The sequence below is a fragment of the Vespula vulgaris genome, chromosome 12 (assembly GCF_905475345.1).
Source record: "Vespula vulgaris chromosome 12, iyVesVulg1.1, whole genome shotgun sequence".
Taxonomy (NCBI): Eukaryota; Metazoa; Arthropoda; class Insecta; order Hymenoptera; family Vespidae; genus Vespula; species Vespula vulgaris.
The window spans coordinates 5344647-5363861 of NC_066597.1; the positions used below are offsets into that span (position 1 = coordinate 5344647).

Consider the following 19215-nt stretch of genomic DNA (forward strand, 5'->3'; position numbering starts at 1 on the left):
GGTTATATAGAAATGTTCGAGACGGAAGAAAACGGTTGTTCGAGAACAAACCGATAGGATGTTTTCTATTCTCATGTATTCCTTGTCTCTTGTGCGAGTTCGAACGTATATAAGATGTGCAAGTGCGAGATAGAGATAGATAGGAAGAGAGAGAGAGAGAGTAGGTCAAAATTTATTCAGTCGACCTACGACACCCAATGTTCGTGTATTCGATTTAGTTCGTGTATTCGCCTAGATCTCGAACAGAGAATTCCGTATTAGAACGTTAGGTCGATATGTTTATCGTTCGAGGCGTTAAGTGGATCTCCATTTTACGTGGGCGGAAGCACGACTCGTTTGTTCTCTCGTTCTCTCTTTCTTTGTCTTTATTTTATACACAGTAGGTAGATACTTACTATAGAACAGTAAAGTCCAAAGGACGATAGGAAAGAACACGATACAGACGCTCTCGTCAAGGCTGCTCGTTTCAATTCCGAAGAAGTCTGCGTAAGAGTATGCGGGCCGAATCGTTCGGTCAATTTAAGATAATTTTGCCTCGGGATCGAGTTCGGGGTCCCGTTTACAAGTCCTCCCATTTTGTTTAGGCCTTTTTTCCTCTTCAGGATTTCACTTTGATCGTATCGTATCAAATTTTAAAAGGGTTTTAAAGGATACATATGTTCAAATTTCTAAAAGTGGTTTTTTCCTCTCTTTTTATATTCGTAGATTTATATATTATGGCGGTAGATAAAGTGGTTACTCGTAAAAATCATTGGTTGCCTCTGGATAGTTAAAAAAAAATTGTTTTTTATTTATTTTGTTTTATTTTTTATTTATTCAATTTTCTCCAAGTTTCAAATATACAGAACATTGTGTCAAAGTGATTTTTCAAAACTCTGACATTTATCGAAGTTACAGCAATGTATAAAAATGTGGATTATATTGTTAAATATAAACGGTTTTTAGCAGACGGTATATATTATTAAAACTTCTTTTATATTTCTTTCGAAACTGTGTTTTTCCAATTGACCGACACAAAATCTCTATTATTACACGTCCGACTTTGTTCAAATTTGAAAAAAATATTTTATATAAAGTACACTGCAATGTAGCATACGATTTTATTTCAATTATATAAATCTTTATGAACATTTAAATTGATTCTTTTTTTTTGTAAAAAAAGGCTTTTCCACTTCATACTGCTACCATTTCTATAACAATTCAAAATTTTGAAAATTCTTGCACTAAATTTTAGATAATAGATATCAATTAAAACTTTTCGCTTTGAAATTCCTTTGCTATAATAGCGGCCAACAATCGATATTCCAAAAAGTGAAATTTTGAAACAAACGGATAAATCCGCCATTTTATAACATTTTGATTTAAAAAAATTGAAACATAAAGTTGAGAGTCAAATTTTTATAGCTCAAAAAAATGTTTTCATTTAGTAATAATTTCTAAAAAAACGTTCGAAAACATTACTGAATTTTATACGGCATAAGATGCTTTCCTCCTATAATGTTAGTATACCATGAAAATTTATACATATAGTTTTGTTTATTTTTACGATCTTCGATAAAAGAGAGTTGCAAAATGAGCAACGGTCGATTTAATTGTGCTTCATTAATTTTTTTTTTTTAATACTGAATAGAAAAGCATAAATCTAATAGGGTAAATTTCTAAAATAAATGAGGAACGGGAGTTATGTATGGAATGAAAATATATAGATTACATTTTATAGAAAAAGTATTTCGCTTACGTACTATAAACAGACAATTAACCGTTTAGAATAAAAATAATAAATTAATACGTGACAAGACATTAAAAAATAGCTTACAAGTTGTCGTTTTCAAGAAAGAAATATTACGATCAAATTTATAATCGACAAAAACGCGTGCTCACACGTAAACTTCCTTCGGTAACTTTTGTCAGTAGAGTCATCCATATAGCAATCCCGAAAAAAGCATAGAGTGAGGGAGTAGATCACGAAAAGGGACGACGGCGCTCGTTTCCGCAGTGGCGGGGACAAAAATGGTAGTCCTTAAGAGTTTGAAAATTATTGCGATAGTCTCGATTCGCAGTAGATTTCGCACCCTCTCTCGTAACAACCATGATCGGATGAAAATAACGACTATGATTTTTAATCGCCTTTCGAAACTCTCGGTCTCTAATGAAAATTCTGTCGTCGATAATTTCAGTTAAAAGTGAAACTATAAATGATCGTTAAAAAGAAAACAAACAAGAAAACATTTAATTTTTCTCTTTTTTGTGTAAATATTAAATATCACTTGTTTATACTTTTCTTTTTTTTATTAATTTTTTTTAATTAACTTGAATTTAATAAAAAGACGTTCGCGCTTTGGTAAACAATTTCTTGTAGGAATACTTCCAATTTAAAAAAATTACGATCGATTTGACGCGATGGTTCCTATGACATCATCGATTCGTTCCAATTTTAACGGATAGAGTGCTCGATATATATAGGTGCATTTACTAATTAATTATATTTTTTAGGATCATAAAAACCTTGAAGCAGAAAACATTCTTTTAGTTTGATGAGATGAAAATTTGAATGAAGAAATAGTAGCGCGTGAAACTATGTACTTAATGCCTTCGAGATCGTAATCGAAAATGACAAAACAACAAGCATCGTACCCTTGACTCTTGACCCCCGTCGCCTTTAAATTTAATCCATTATGTCCCTTTGGCTTGAACCTCGGTCCGAAACTTCGCTCGTTAGGTCCTATGGTATTACACAAATTTGTTAATAATTTGCTGAGTTACATGCCTGCGATGCGCTACTTATAGTTCATTTCTTTGAATAGATACGAGTAATTAGTATCAGACCCTTTTTTCTATGCTTTCTAAATAATTTTTCGTTATAACAAATAATTACATTCTGAACGATACGATGTATTGATATGTATGTATAATATATACGGTTTAAAGAATAATGAAAAAGTTTTTTTTCAAACTCATTCATCTAGATTTCCTCGAAGTTTTCTACCGACTACGGTAGGAAACTTTTAGGATATTGAAGGTAATCGAGCGATTCTCCTCAATTCGTGCACCCTTTATATTTTGTGCGAGTATACATTATATCGTGAAAGCTCTCATGTTTGCAAGGCGAATATAATTAAGAGTATATTAAATTCGTGGAAGGTCGATGTTTGCCTCGAGGCAATACCCTTTGTTTTCTGAAATGTACTTCATGGAAGAGGAACTCAATTTCACAGGATTATTTCATCATCTTCGAATACTCGATTTTGTGATATTTTTAAAGAATTCCATAAACATTTTTCTTTCTTAATTAATTTCGATGGAAATGATTGAATCGCACCTTTTTAACGATTTTATTAAACACGAGTGAATTAACGCAGAGTATATCGATTTGGGAACTTTAATATTCATAATATTAGTCTATAGGAAGCTTACTAAAAGTTTTGTGTAAATGTTTGGATACGGTCGTGTGAAACATAAACAAAGGACATAAACGATCGTCATACTGTATAGGAAGGAGCAACTTTCAGTCGTTTGCCAACTTTAAGAGTGTCGCGAGCTTTTATGATGATGTGGCGTATAACGAAAATAATTGAATTTCGTGAGTAAACTTTTAAAAATATTATTTTATCACATATTTTATTAACAATGTATACATATGTACAGTCGGGAAAAAAATAAGTGGAAGAGTTTATAAATGAAATTTTATCGAACAAGTACTAGTATTATACATTTGGGTTTTATTTATTAAATATCCTTATAGTACATAGATTATTAAGTAAACAATTGAAATTCATATTTATATTTTTGTGCTAACGAGCCATACTTAACGAAAATGTCAGCAATTTATTGAGAGACAAAAATAAACTTCAGGCATATGTATAGATTAAATAAATTGTTTAAAAAAAATTACTTAAAAAGATTATATCAATTCAGGCTTTGTGAAAGTAAATTCATTTGTAAATTAATTGCAGAATATCAAAAACAGAAAACTTAATATTGAATTTAACATTTAATTGTTCTGGGACTACCATAATGAATTAAGTTACCGTACGTTAACTTCGAAGCACGATATATTTAAAAGTGCATAAAATATAAAATATAAAAAAATGTTTAAAAAATATCTATTATATAATACTGCGGAAAATTTAGAAGTTGCAGATGCAAATTACTCTATTATCGTACAAGGATATCATCGAATTGTTTGCAAATATCGAGAACCAAAGATTACATCGATTTAGAAATATTCGAAAGACAATAGGATTAAACGGTTCGACAAAAACAGTAAAACGAAAATTGTACGAAATTGAATTAAACGTTGCAAGGCCAAACATAAGTCTATATTATTATTTATTAATGAAATAAATACGAACAACAAAGTTTTGTTTTAGCAAAAAAAAATATTTAAATATGCCAATATATTATTTTGAAAAAATATAATATGTAATAGTAAAAGTAAATTTGAGTTGCAGCAATTAAAGAATAAGTACGAAGTCTGGAAAAAAAAGAATGATGCGTATAAATAAATCGTTTATTACGTCAATTGCTAAATTTGGTTTTTCATGATATATTTTAATGATATATTGGTAAATTAATAAAAATTAATGAGATCATTAAATGCATATAAGTAAAGATAGTTATAGATAAGTAAATGTAGATAAATATACGAAAATTTCCAAGAGGCAGTATTAATAATGAGTCTCAACGAAGGTTTTGTCTTCCAAAGGGACAATAACCTCGAACAATGACGCTATCAAGAAGACTTCTGAGGATTAGGATATTAAATTACTTGAATTTAACTCTTGAACGATATGCGATATGATTAGATTGATTTTTCCAAAAATGTACAATCAGCGTTCAAAAATATTAGGAGGTTATATTGAAAATATAATAGAATTATTCATCATGACGTTTGGAAGCAATAATTTAAGTAAAGAACGGCATGTATCAAATATTAATTTTATTATATATTTTATTTATTACTTATTTTATTATATACACATTTACTTTTATCTCTCATGAATGCCTGACATTTTCTTTACCTATGGGTTGTTCACATAAAAATATAAATATGAATTTTAATTCTTATAGTATACGTAGATTATTTAATAAATAAGAATATATAATAAATGAAACTTAGGTATGTAAAACTGGTACTAGTTCGTACCTATTTCCAATACCTGTCCATTTATTTTTATCCCCGATTGTATATACACATATATGCATATAAGAAAAATCTTTTCACGTGTGTACCGATTATATTCACACATTACAGTTAAAAATATTATAGAATCGTATCTCGAGTATTACAAGTCACCAAAAATTAACTAGACGCAGAGTCATGAAAGCAAACTGGAAAGTTATAAAGGCGTTTGATAATTATTGCGTAATTTTCTAACTGGAAATTTCACGATCGAACTTTCTCTTCGATCGATACTTCTATAAAGAATCTTGTGGCGATAAATCGAATCGACTGAACGCGTGACGTCGCGTTAAAAATTACTAATGATCAACGTCTTCGCATGTAACGCGAAGAAGCTGCTTTCTGCCTTTGATTGGTCTCGATTAAAATCGACTTGCGAAATCGTTTGGATCTTCAACAAGGGAACGAGTCAACGTTTGACGACTATAGAAATACTCTCGCGACGAACTACTTTTGCGAGATGGAAACTAATTACGTTAATTGTTAGATCAAGTAATAACTTGTTATAATGGAAAACAAGAAGTAAAAATTACCGTTATGTTATTATCAAGATAGATATGTTTTCTTGTTCTTTCTTTTTTCTATTTATTTATTTATTTATTTATTTTTTTCTATATAAGTAGAAAACATAATTGCAAGAAATGTCTAGAGTTTTTATCTAAAAAATCTTGAAAATTTAGGATTAATTTAACATTAAATATTTCATTATTTTATCTTGAAACAAAGTAATGTTATATATTACACATAGGTAAATATAATTATCCTTTAAATGTTATATCTTCGAATTGATTTAATTGTTATTAGCTATAATTTAGAGAATAGGATACTATCGATTTCTCCATGAAAAAAAGGAAAAAACATATTTCCTTGTTTTGTGTTGCGAAGATGTATTTTTCTCTTTCTTTTCGTTTTTGGCAAATTGCCTGTCCAAGCATGAGGCAACGGATTTATGGTTTATTTGATCTTTGCTTCCTCCTTAATTCCTCTTTGGTCGAAGAAGGAAAGGCTAGACGCGTTCTTATTTCGGTTGGTATTTGAGGGAATCCGGTACTTGGCTCAACTTTCTCGAGATAAGGGTAATTCGTTCTGTTTCACTTTGACACTTTCCTTCCGTCCTCGAGATAAGAAGTTAACTTCGATGGAAGCGTTATATTTCTCCTTTCTTCACGTTCCTCAACTCGCATAATCCGAGCTTCTAACGCGATGACTCGTACTTCTATGACAAGTTAGATTTCTACTTTTAATTGGATAGAAAAGAAGTTGCTATGAAAAAAATTTCTTATTACGAAAAATCCTTTAAGTGGCAGGTAGCTTTTCTTCGCTTCTAATCACGATTGATTCTTTTTTTTTTATGTCTATCGAAAGATACATTATATCACTGTCAATCTCACGACAGTGATGCATTACGCTTAATGACGTTGTTTTAATACGCTTTTCATCAGGGGAATCTCGTATCATCCCGTGATCCCATCCAAAAGACAATTTAATTGATTTAATTCGACACTTATATCGTATTATCGTTTATGTAATGAAGACAAAGAAAAACTGTACCGATGAATCTCAGTCGGTTGAGAAACTATTTCTCGGCTCGATTTCTCTTTAACATATCCGAGAAATATTAACATATCCAAAATTATTATCTTAAGATGTTTCGAAGGCGTTCGCTAAATAACATTCATGATCTTTCTACGCAATCTTTCTCGGTTGTATCTTTCACACGATGTACTTATCGTCGATAATTCATGCTCATAAATTCGGAGATCCTGAAACGAGTTTCGAATCCTGAACGATTTAATCCGCGAACGTATATACATATTGTATACTTAAAAATCGTACGTAAACTTATGTTTGGAATAAAAAAAAGAGATAGGAAAATGGCATGAAATTTAAAACAAATACGTATATACATCGGCCATGTATGCAGAGAAAATTTGGATACATTAAAATATCCAACTTTTGAAGCTCGCGTAATTTTTTTTTTTTTTGTTAGAATATATTAAAACAACTCGTTCGTCATCGTCGCTGTCGTCCTCACACTCGTTATTTTTAGCTGGCAATAAAATAGTTGGAATACCAAAGAGAGGACGAATACAGGGGATTAAAATTCACAAGAGTGCAATACGAGTTTTTACGTTGTTTCGTTACTCGGAATAATAATTTGAAAATTTTAACAGGAATTTTTGATCGTTCGATCGTCGTTATCGTTTCCCCATTATGCGATAATTTACCCGATCGATATTGAATTATCTTGTCGGCTAATTACGTCACAGGGTAAATTACATGATTATTCATGAATGCGAAAGGTACGAGCATAAGCTCGAATTCGCTTTCGTTAGTTCGTTAGGATTTTTGTTAAAATTTCCTTCGTTTAGTCATAATGAAATTGTATACGTTTATTTATTTATTTATTTATTTATTTATTTATTTTTTATAAATTATTTACACAGATTTCATTTGAAATTTTTCTTAATTTTTCTCTATTTCATTAGAATTGTTCAAAGATTTTTTATATAAGCGTGAAAACAGATTCAATCTTAATCGTAGGTTATTTACTGAATAATATTCTATCAAGAAATGTTTGACAGCAATTGGTTCATAACAATGTAAACCAAATTTAATTGGCATTTTTTTTATTAGATAATACGAATAAAAAAGATAGCCTTTTGAGAATACCTCGTACTGTTCTTTGCCATTGTACCGGAGGTTTATTTCAAATATTTATTTTTACATTGCGCAATGTAGTTTCAAGACTGTTCATTCATACGTTATTCCAGACAAAATATAGTAAGAAATGTAAACAAATTCTTTTAGAAATCTTTGTAGTTTCAGATATACCCTAATCTTTTGTGCACGTTAAAAAATACACTTTTTAAAGTTTAAAATACGTTTTTTTTTTTTTTTCATTATCTAGAATTCGACTAGGAGAAGGGATTTTTGCATACATATTTTAAATAAGAATATTGGATGATATATGCTTCTTATTTCATGAAATTATTTTCAAGTTGGTGCGTCTTAATAATCCTACGACATAGCACCACAATATATTTACAGAACGTGCGAAGCTCCGAGAGAAACTTAATCGTTATAAATATTCAAGAATTGAGTTATAACGACGGCCGACGGTAGGTAGGTAATAAGTTTTCCGTTTTTCTTTGAACCGCTAGTTTCGTCGACTTCGGCCTTTCTACCTCCTCTCGTTTACCTCTTGGAAAAGGAGAATATTCTTCCCAGACGATTTCCCCATCTTCCATTGTGTTCTCCCGGGATATCCGCGAAGTACGATTTATCCGCTATTCAAGCTTTATCTATTTTCCACTGTTAAACGATCTAGCGGCAGAACCATGAAATTTTTCTCATGCTTGTTACTCATAAGGTCACGGCCTTGAAAATATCAACGACATAGTTCTATTCTTCCTGAAAACTAAAAAGTTGTTGTACTTAATGATTTTAACTACATAATAATAATTAATTAATTAATTGTTGTTATGGGCAGGGAAAGAAAATGAAAAGTTAATCATCTGAAATTATATTCATTGCAATGCTGCGGATAATGTCAAGATAACGATAGCTTTGACAGGAAGAGACTACAATGTATAATTCTGAGATTTTTCAATAAGCTTGAAGATACTGTGAGGAATAACAAGTCAGGAAATACATTGGAGATATTTTCTCTATATTTTCTTTATGCACCTTAAAAAAAAAAGATATGGAAATTTAAAAGTCGTCGAATTGATGCAAAATTTTGCTCAATAGTGTTTATACTATTCAAAAGTATTGAGCTTATTGTTATAGACGAATCGAGCGTAAAGTAAAATTTTGTTAAAGTCTAGATGCCAAAAAATGATTATTTAAAGAAGACTATAATTGTATAATTGTATAATTGTATAATTGTATAAAACCAATATATCTAAAACCATATTTTCACTCTCTTTTCAAAGTTCTATTATAGATTTGTATATCGTGACCTCTCGAATAAAATTGTAATTAAAAAGTGATTAAAAAGATTTGTTCAATCACTATTATCGTTTTCTTCTGTTGCAGATGATAGAGGAGAAAGACGGTTAAGAAATCAACGTCTTTGACCAATGACACGAATCGCATTGATGAAAAGGAATCAACGAGAGAGCCCTTTTCTTTATCTCTGATCTTGGACAGCTTTTAATTTATCATTCCATGTGCTCTACACAGTCGTCGTGGTACAGTGATTAATATGAGAAGACGATGACGTCTCTGGTCCAAAGAGACTTTGGGTCTCCGAGAAAGAGGGAATCCACTGGTAGCAATGCATCCAGTTATTTGCTCGTGAGTACAAACAGTATCACGTGTCGGTGTAATAATTAACACGCTGAAATGGAGAAATTTGCGTACTCGTTTATTGTGATAAGCTTCGGCGTACTCTCGAATTAATTCTCATTTTGGGGATTATGTTCCGTGCGCAATTAATTTACATATTTAATCGTAAAAAAAACGTTACGAATGTATGAAGGGATGAATAATCATCAACAAGTGCGCGTATAAAAGGAAAAGGTCATTATTACGTAAATTGCTAAAAGTCTCATTAATACCCAGGTTCGTTTTCATTTTCAAGAATGGTTCATTTACTTGTCATTAATAATAATCTTCCTGATCGTGACGCGTATGAAATATCCTTTCGAGAAAAAAAAGAAGAGAAGAAAAAATAATGATAATTTTTAATGCCTCGCTAATCATATTTCGCTTCATCATCGGAGAAAGTTCATTGCAGGATATTTAGTGTTTCGAAGTTTCGTTTAAAAAGAAAGGAGTTTAAAGTACGACCGTTTAATCGAAAGTGTCACTAAAGTTTCCACGGGTGAGTGTAATTAATGAGTAACATCTTTGACCCGTCGAGAGATCAGCGACGACTTTCCTTTCTGTCTTCTTCGTAAACTGATTTACGATCTTCGCCAACGAGAACATATCAATAATTAACAGATTTCATTAATAAATATATAAATATTACAGATGTAAAAAAGATGATAATTCAATCAATCTATCTTAAAGTAAATTCAAAGAAAGTGAAAGGTCTATCAAATAAGTCTTGAATTGACAAAAAAAAAAATAAATAAATAAATAAAAATAAAAAGAAAGAGTAATCGATTATCCCGATAAAAATAATGCTCAGCAATGATATTTTAGTTAGATACGGTATCATGTCGTAAGTTTATCCAAGGATCATGAAAACTGGCAATGATCATACGAACGTCTTCATAATTGTGTCCACGACGTCCAGTATATAACAGTAACCACTTTCATATATACTCTCGTTATAGGAATCAGTCGTGCAGATCGGAGTATGTTCGTCCGAAAGGAGTCGAAGGGTACGCAGTCTTTTGCGTAATGCGTTCTCTCGTACGACAAAAGAGAAATAGAGAGAGAAAGGGATGGGGGAAAGGGAGAAAGATGGAAGGGAAATTGCGTGTGGCGGACAAAATGGGAAGAGACGGTGATCGAGGGGTTGAAGGGAGTAAAAGTGGTGCCATTTATCAGAAGAGACGATAAGTATCGTCGCGAGAAGGTCGAAAGAAAAGAGAGAAGAGGGGTAGGAGGGGAGGCGTAGGAAATTTTCGTAGGTCAAACTTCCCCTGTCTTTCTCAGAAGGAGTAACTGCAGAAGAGAAAGTTTCTTCTCGCCCTTCGCTGGTCCTACTTTCTCCCCTTATTTCACCTTCTCTCTTATTATTATCGTCATCGTCGCCAGTTTGATTATATACGTTCTTCCTTGTTTTTATTTTTTGTGTCCCTTCATACTCTTCCTTCCCCCAACGTCATCGTTCCTGCCGTCATCAATCGTCGTCGGTACCTACGCCCAAAGAATTTAAATTTTTGCGAGCGACCCTCCCTAGTGAGTGAACTTTGAAATATTCCGATTCGTCTGGTAGGCACGACGAAGGGATGAACGATCTCGGTGGGTTTGTTGGGTTTACCGTTGTAAACAATTTTTGAATTTTCTTCGTTGGAATAATATACAAGAAAAGAGAATATATAAAATCATGAAAAAAATATCGCGTGTGTTCTACATGTGATATAATATTTACAGAATATGTATATCATGTGAGTATATGCATACGTAGCTTTGGAAGGTCCAACTACGAAGCCAGGTGTTCCGTCAACATTTTCAATCTCTGAGAGTCGAACAAGGGAGCTCAAAGGCAACATCATTTATTTTTGACGAATTGCTTAGGGGAAAGATGGCGTTTGGACTCATCGCCGAGTCCAACCGAGTTCACTCGAGAAGCTATGAAATCGTTTTCATGCAAATTCTGTCATACCAGAAAATGATGTTACTCGTGCTTTTACTAGAATTAATGTCTGTCGTATTTCCTTTTCATTTCCGCGTGTGTCAAGAAAAAAAGAGAGGGAGAGAGAGGGAGGACAGACAGAGACAGACAGACAGACAAAGATAGAGAACGATTTTTAAACTTTGATGAGAAACAGACAATGTTATTTCCGACTTTCGAGGATCAATATTTTTTAATAAAGTTTATTTATAATTTTTAACGACGATTTAATTCACGTTTGCGAAATCATCCAATGAAGTTGATAAATTTATTATCAATTTATACATAATAAGGTTTTTTTTTTATAATAAATTTATCAATTTATATGTAAACAATTTAAACCGATTATCAAACGTTTTGTTAGACAATTTCTCTCACATTTTTGGATAAAATTAAAATTGATGTAATTTTGAAAAAAAAATTTATATTTATAATCAACTATGTGTTAGTCGTTAGCAAATCATAACCCATCTCTCCTTTTAATAAGCGTATTGTTGATTTTAAACGTAACACAAATTTTCTATTTTTGATAGTAGAATTTTATAACCTACATGAAATACGACGGAAATTACGCAACGATCTAATACTATCATCCTCTTTCTGTGGTAAAGAAGGAGGAGGATGAAGAGGAGGATGAGAAGGAAGAGATGGAAGAGAGCAGGCACTTTTAAGGCGTCGACGCGTCATAAACGCAGCTTTAGAAGAAGAATGGTAGGTTGCAACTACTTGTGAATATTCAGCCGAGCATTAACTCGCACGGCTTACGTGGCTTCGTGGGGACGAAAGGACCATCTGTTCTTATCCACGTGCCAAGCCAGAGAGCGCGTTTTTAAGCCGAGAAAAGAGGGACGTAATATGGCCACTGGCACCCGAAGAGTAGAGTACCAAGCGCGGAGAGAAACGAAAAGAAAGAGATAGAAAACCCGTCTCGTTGCATAATCGCTCGAACGTTCCTGGTTTCTCCCTTATTCCTCCCCCACCCGTCTGTCCGACCCACGTTCTCCTCACCCAAATTTTTCATTAATTAACGGGCTTTTCTTCCTTTCGCAAAAATATCAAGACGTTCGTTAAGCATCGAATTTTAAAGCAATATTTTTTTCGATATTTTTTACCTTGCGACTTTTTTCATTTAATCGTTTTTGAAGGAGAAAAGGAAAAAAAATTTGTGAGTCTAAGTCGATTTATCGAAGTCGATGAAATTTAATGAAAATTTCGTTATCAAAAAGCCGTCTCTTGTTTCATCCTGCGTTTCCTTTTATGTTTAATAAGGAACAACTTCGTTATTCTAGAATGTCAGAACTTATTGATTTCAAATCTAAAACAGGTCAGACATGATTCTCCTTTTATTACGTTGAAAATCGGAAGAGAGAGAGAAAGAGAGAGCGAGAGGATGAGAGATAACTTAATTATTATACATTATAACTACTCCGAGAGATAGGCGAAGATAGTTGAATTAATAACGAATTCAACGTTGTCGCAAAATCGTATTAATTATAGGACAGCGAAAGGCACTCCCTTTAAATCCCGAAATAATCATTACCGCTTAAGAAGGATCGATCGATAGTTAATATCCATTCGATATACGTTGTATGTACAGTAAGCGATCAAACCGCCTTCACACCCAAAAGGATATCGGTACTTTTGATTTGCATATCGTTTTATTCACCGGTTTACCACCGGAAGCCAAATTGGCCATGCGTCCTGAATTTTTCATATACCTGTCTACTTACTCTTTGCATACAGGGTGGCCGAATAAGATTTATTATTTTACAATACATCGACAGATTAACTCGTATCATCGACGATAATCACGACTCAATGTTAATTATAAATAATGATCAATAAACATTAGAACTAATTAAAGTAACAAATCGATATTTATCATCTACCTTGTAATAGTATCGTAAAACTTAAGAAGAAACTATTTTTCCAAATTTATTAACGTTCGTCCATCGAAAGTATCATAGCGGTTGAATGAACGAAGAAATTTTATAAGATAGAAAGAAATAAAGAAAAAGTTTGTTTTCGTTTTTATATTTCCTCTTTTGGAACGTGCTCATAGCTTATAACGGTTTTATCGAGTCACCCAGTGGAGTGCAATTTAGTCGGAAGCAAGTCGTCGTCCTAGTCACTTGGGTCGCGTCTCGAAAGTTTCTTGTGGGCGAGCTGTCGATATATCCTTCGAGCCGTAGCGCGGCTTTACTTTGTCACGAAACATCCTTGGTACTGTCCCTATTAAGGAGAACCCTCGCACCTATGATAGTGCAAAGGACAACCAAATTCATTGTGCTTCCGGCAGAAATTATTTTGCTTCACTAGCGGTTGTTACTGAACCATGGTTTCTATCTCTCTCTCTCTCTCTCTCTCTATACTTGCTATAGTTCAAAGGAAACCAGATCGTCATTATTATCACAAAATCTTCAACTACAATCGAATTAACCGTTTTAGAAACAGTATATCGACACATTCCCAACGGATCAGATGTTTCGTCGTACATAAAATTTATTGTTATATTATTTCTAATTTAATATCAATTTTCGATTTATTCAAGAATTGTTCATATCATTTTTGTATTTAAAAATAATTGTGCTTTTATAATAGACAGAACTTTTCGTCTATTATTATATATATATATATATATATATTTATTTATTTATATTTATTTATATTATATGTATATGCTGTATATATTATATATTATATATACACTATATATATGAAATGTATATACTATACTTCGATATACGTATGTATAAGTTGTTCGTTAATATTTTTTGCTAATACGTATAATAATTTGAAACGCAAGATATCCTCCTACCTGTTTGCAATAATTACAATTCTTGAGGAAATAGTTCATTAATTTAATTTTCTTTTCCAGTAATTGTTTTTTTCTTCTCCTCTTTATATTTCCTGCCACATTATTCAACTTTACGAGAATTGTGAAATTCATCCGGTAGTAAGAATCAGGACGCAAAGGAAAGCTTGTAAAGTAGGCAAGCGCGGTCGCGATAAATTTCCTTCTCAATCAACTTAAAACGATGCTAAATTATTTGTAAGGGTACCTACTAGGCGCTAAAAGTCGAGAACTGAGGAAAAATCTACGACGGTTTGGAGAGAACGTTGCTCAGCGTTCGGATTACATATACGTATTTTTCGAGTGCTATTGTCTCGACAAAACAACGTCGATAGCGGCGCTTGAAGTCGTCGACTTAAAGGGGACCGATCGTCTACGGAAATGGTCATTTTTATTGTAAATCGTTAAATATTTCCCATGCTAAATATTTTTTGTTATATTATTTCTATATATGTAATTATAGATCTATCGAAAGATTCTATCCATTTTATTTAATGGCGTCGTAAATACTTAACGTCGTAAATATTATTTTTGTTTTTATTAAAAAATTTTTATTGCGAAATTCTTTATTTAAAAAGAAAATTATTTTTTTTATACAACAGTTTGTTTTTATATCTGAGATGAATAATTCTACAACGCTCGTCGCGTTAAAATATTATTTAAGTTTGTCTTTAAAAACAGAAAAAAAGAACGATTGAATTTAAGTTTATGAACACTCTGTGCAGTCAAGTGTAAATAATAAAATGTAAAAGAAAACGCTACTCTTTATAGAAACGTTGATTGCCTTCGTCGATCTTATCGGTAATAATTCTCATAAGTAGTAATGTTCTTCTCGTTTAGTAGACCCTGGTAATATAACCTTTCCGATCGTTTTTCCTTTGACATTTTTCAGAAAAGAACCGAAGAAGAAGGAATCGTATAGATTGTTTTGATTATATGTTGCTATAGCAATGCAACGCACGGTGGCAGAGCTTCGTTCGTATCGATTCCTAGGTAACCTGCCGTTCCTCTACGTGTAACCTACCAATACGTTTGTGTTAAAGTTCAGCGCGGTCACTCGTGTCAGTTGCATTAGTGTCGATCTTGCGAGCGTATTCTATTATTCTTCTTTTTCTTCTTCTTCTTCTTTTTCTTCTTCGAGAGGCTCGCAAAATAATGTACAGCGAAAAGATTCAGCGACGAATATTTTTTATATATTAATATATATGAAATATTACGACTTGAGTAATTTGTAAAAAAAAGATTACAAATTTACTATCTACATTTTTTTTATTGCAATAAGAGTGTTTTGTGAAATTTAGTTAAACGTGATGTTATCGAAGATGGTTTTTAATCGATTGTGACAATCGATAAGATCCTTCGAAGTATGTGATTCGTGATTTTAACAAAAGGTTACTTTGTTTTACATCGTGAAAGGTGAGATATTTTGTAATATTTTTGTTTCTTTTTTTCTATTTCTTTACCAGAACTCCCAACGAGTTCGTTTATTATCAAGATGCGTTATCTCAAGGCGTTAATTTTCAAGCTAAGGCTTGAATTTTACAACGTTCTTCCATTAAACTTGATGTCCAAAGTACGTGCTAAGAATGCTACTCGGTCTAGGAACATGAGTATGTCGTTTTAATTACCTATCCTATTTCAAAACTTAAGTGTCTTGACTTTTTAAAATAAAAAAGCCAGAGAAATGTTTTAGTACGATGAGATTATACATCAGATATATTATGCTTATTTGAAATGTTAATAATTTTCGTTAGCGTACAGGTATTATACTATTATTAGAATTTTATTTCATCGCATTTTCATTAATGAAAATCATTTACTTACATTTGTCAGTAACTGCTTTATCTATATTATCGATAACGTATATTAACATATTTTATTTTAATGTATTATTGTATTTTTTCTTTTTTTTTTATATTTATTTCATTTCGGGTCCATGTTCAAGCATACTCTTTTACACGTAGCTCGTTTGGACAGGTCTCATCCTCGTTCGCGTCCTTTCTTCTTTTTTACGGTTCGTGCATAGTAATTAATGATATGTACCCGAAACCCCTTTTCACGACGCGTGTCGTCGGATCGTGGCGTTTATGTTGATTTTTCTCAGAACTTATGTCGGATAGACAACGTGGTGTGTATTAATATTTATGCAAAGAGAAGAATCATCGTGCATTTTTCTTAGAATTCTTTTTATCATTTTTAATATGTATGTGCAGTATGTACAGTATGTATAGTATATACTTATGCATGGTCATCGTATCATCATTCAAAGAAAATCGTTAATAAATGCCAAATCTTTTTCGATACTGCAATTTTTCTTTTTTTTCCCTTAAATAATTGTTTAAATAAAACTATTATCCTTTTATTTAACAGAATCATCAAAGTCGTAGTTATATAACTTTGGGCTTCCTGACATTACACCTGTGTCAATTATCGTAACGATGAATCGTAGCTTCTCGACGATCTTTAATCGACCAAGAGTCTCATCTCGAGTTACATAACACATTTCATTCTTGTTGCACTAACTGAGATCGTGGCATCGATTTTTTTTTTTTTTAAATTGTGCCGTAACGTGTAAACGTGAAAAATTTTTTGTTTATATTTCTTCTCAATGCCATTTGATCAATTATGTAAACAAGTTTATTCGAGTCAATTATATTTGGAAAGAGAAAAAAAGTCTTTTGACGTTCCTCTCAGAAAATCAATCAAAAGGACTTCACATTAAAATCGATACGTGTTTAAGTACGTTTATTCATACTCCCTTCACCCTTCCTCGTCTTTACTGTCTATATACATACGTATATTTAATCGCATATGTGTACATATGCATATATACATATGCATACATAGATGTACATACACACATGATGTGCACGAAGGAACACGTAACGTATTCGATTCAGCGCAGCTGTCGCTTCCATCGCATACATATACTAGCGTAGAACGTATGTATATAATATATGCATATACATATATATGTATGTGTATACATACATACATACATACATACATATATATATATATATATATATATATATATATATATAGAGAGAGAGAGAGAGAGGTGTGACGTATAGGGAAAACGGTTGCTTCGATATTTTCGACGCGCAGGTGCACTTCATAGAGGATAATAACCGTAGTACTCACATGCTGCGTCTTTTGATAAATAAGAATACAAAAAAAAAGAAAAAGAAACTTTTGTCTGTCTCCCCGTTGTTCTTTTCTTCTTTTTCTTAGACTTTCTCCTTAATATTATTCGTCTGTTTATTAAATAAAAACTGTTATGAGTAAGGTATTTATATTACAATAAAAAACGGCACGCTATTCATGAGTCAACTCAATATTTACAGAGATATCGAAGTGATTCCAACTATGAATACCACTATTAATACAATGGTTACAAGAAAAGATATTGTTACAATTTATTATTTATATATATATATTTTTTATTAATGTTAAATATTTTATTAAATTTCTCGTTAATTTATTATTGACATATTGATTTTACTTTAAGAAGTAACATTATGTGATTGTAATATGATTATTGTATTTTTTGCTTTCCCGTAAAAATTTCAATTAACTGAGATCAATGAAAGGATCTATTTCGTGAATACCTTCGCGAACAGGTTAAATGCATTTTCACGACAAAATGGACAGGCAACCTTTGTTGTAGGTAGGCACATGTCGCTAACTGGATGCGTTCGACGTCTGTTGTGTGTCCCTTTCTCTCTCTTTGTCTCTCTCAGTAACACACACGCACGCACGCACACACACACACATTTCATCTGTCAATGTAGGTCTATCTTCGAGGTGTGTATCTGATAAGAGCAGCGTGAGCACAAGTGTCTCTGTCCGTGTGTGATGAACATTATGTACACGCTGCATCGTCCATTACGATAACGAGCCACCATTGCTCGAAGCTCGTTTAATTGTCCACCCATTCTACCTCCTAATCGTAGCTGTTTCACATCTAGGAAAGGCAGGAACATCGGACTTCAAAATGTTACTCCTAACTAACCAATCGCATTTGTGGAAACTTGTTTATTCTATTGTATCTACTATTGGTTATCGAATAGCTAGCAGAGAGAAGGAGATAGAGAGAGAGAGAGAGAGAGAGAGAGAGAGAGAGAGAGAGAGAGAGAGAGAGAGAAAGTGACAGCGATACTATTACTCGAGTCTAGTTTCGCAAATTTTCTAATCATTCAATCGTTTCTATTTCACTTTACCTTACCAGTTCTATGATTGGTATGGTAATGGTAAACTATACAAACTTTATATCTCATTGATTTTTATTAATTTAGAACGATATCAAATTAAACGAGTCTTTCTTTCTCTTTTATTGTTTTATTATTTCTTTTTGTTATATTAAAATATACATATCGAAAGTCGTTTTATCAAATGATCGTGGTAACTTTCGATACCTTCTCACTTACATATTCATTCGCATTGAATGTTGTACCCTCGCAAGGTTTTTTAAATTTTGAATCATTCAAGTTTTCTCTCTTTCTCCCTGTCCCTCTTTTTTTAACGTACGAAAGAGGACAACGTCCAGTATTAATTAGGATTCTTGTCCTCGTATCCAGAATGAATTGAACATAACGTGCGTACAGGAAGGTCGGCCTGTCCCTAGAGTCGAATTCGAAGGGTCTTTTGTGTGAATGGAAGGAAAACGAAGGGAAAAGGAAGAAAGGGAACGCCCTCGTACATTCGTTTATTGTATGCTACGTGCGTGTGTGTGTGCGCGCGCGCGCGTGGTATTTACGTACATATACATATATATATTTTACGTACGTAAAACATTACAACGAAATGCGGCTTTAACCTAGAATATGAAAGTGCCACTTTGGGTTCTCGTGTTACGGCCCTGGAGACTTTGTATATACT

General features: G+C 32.4%; 1 protein-coding gene across 3 annotated transcripts in view; it reads left to right on the forward strand.

Annotated features, from left to right (window-relative positions):
- Window positions 1–19215, forward strand: part of LOC127067950 (protein sprint-like) — a 138566-nt gene that overhangs the window by 28141 nt on the left and 91210 nt on the right. For 2 of the 3 annotated variants that reach the window (XM_051003430.1, XM_051003433.1), the window contains exon 2: window positions 9224–9484. In XM_051003430.1, coding sequence (XP_050859387.1) covers window positions 9404–9484 — 81 coding nt within the window. In that variant the 5' untranslated portion in view covers window positions 9224–9403. Of the gene's footprint in view, window positions 1–9223; window positions 9485–12098; window positions 12192–19215 lie in introns of those variants that run through there. The other variant, XM_051003429.1, reaches the window with a different exon arrangement.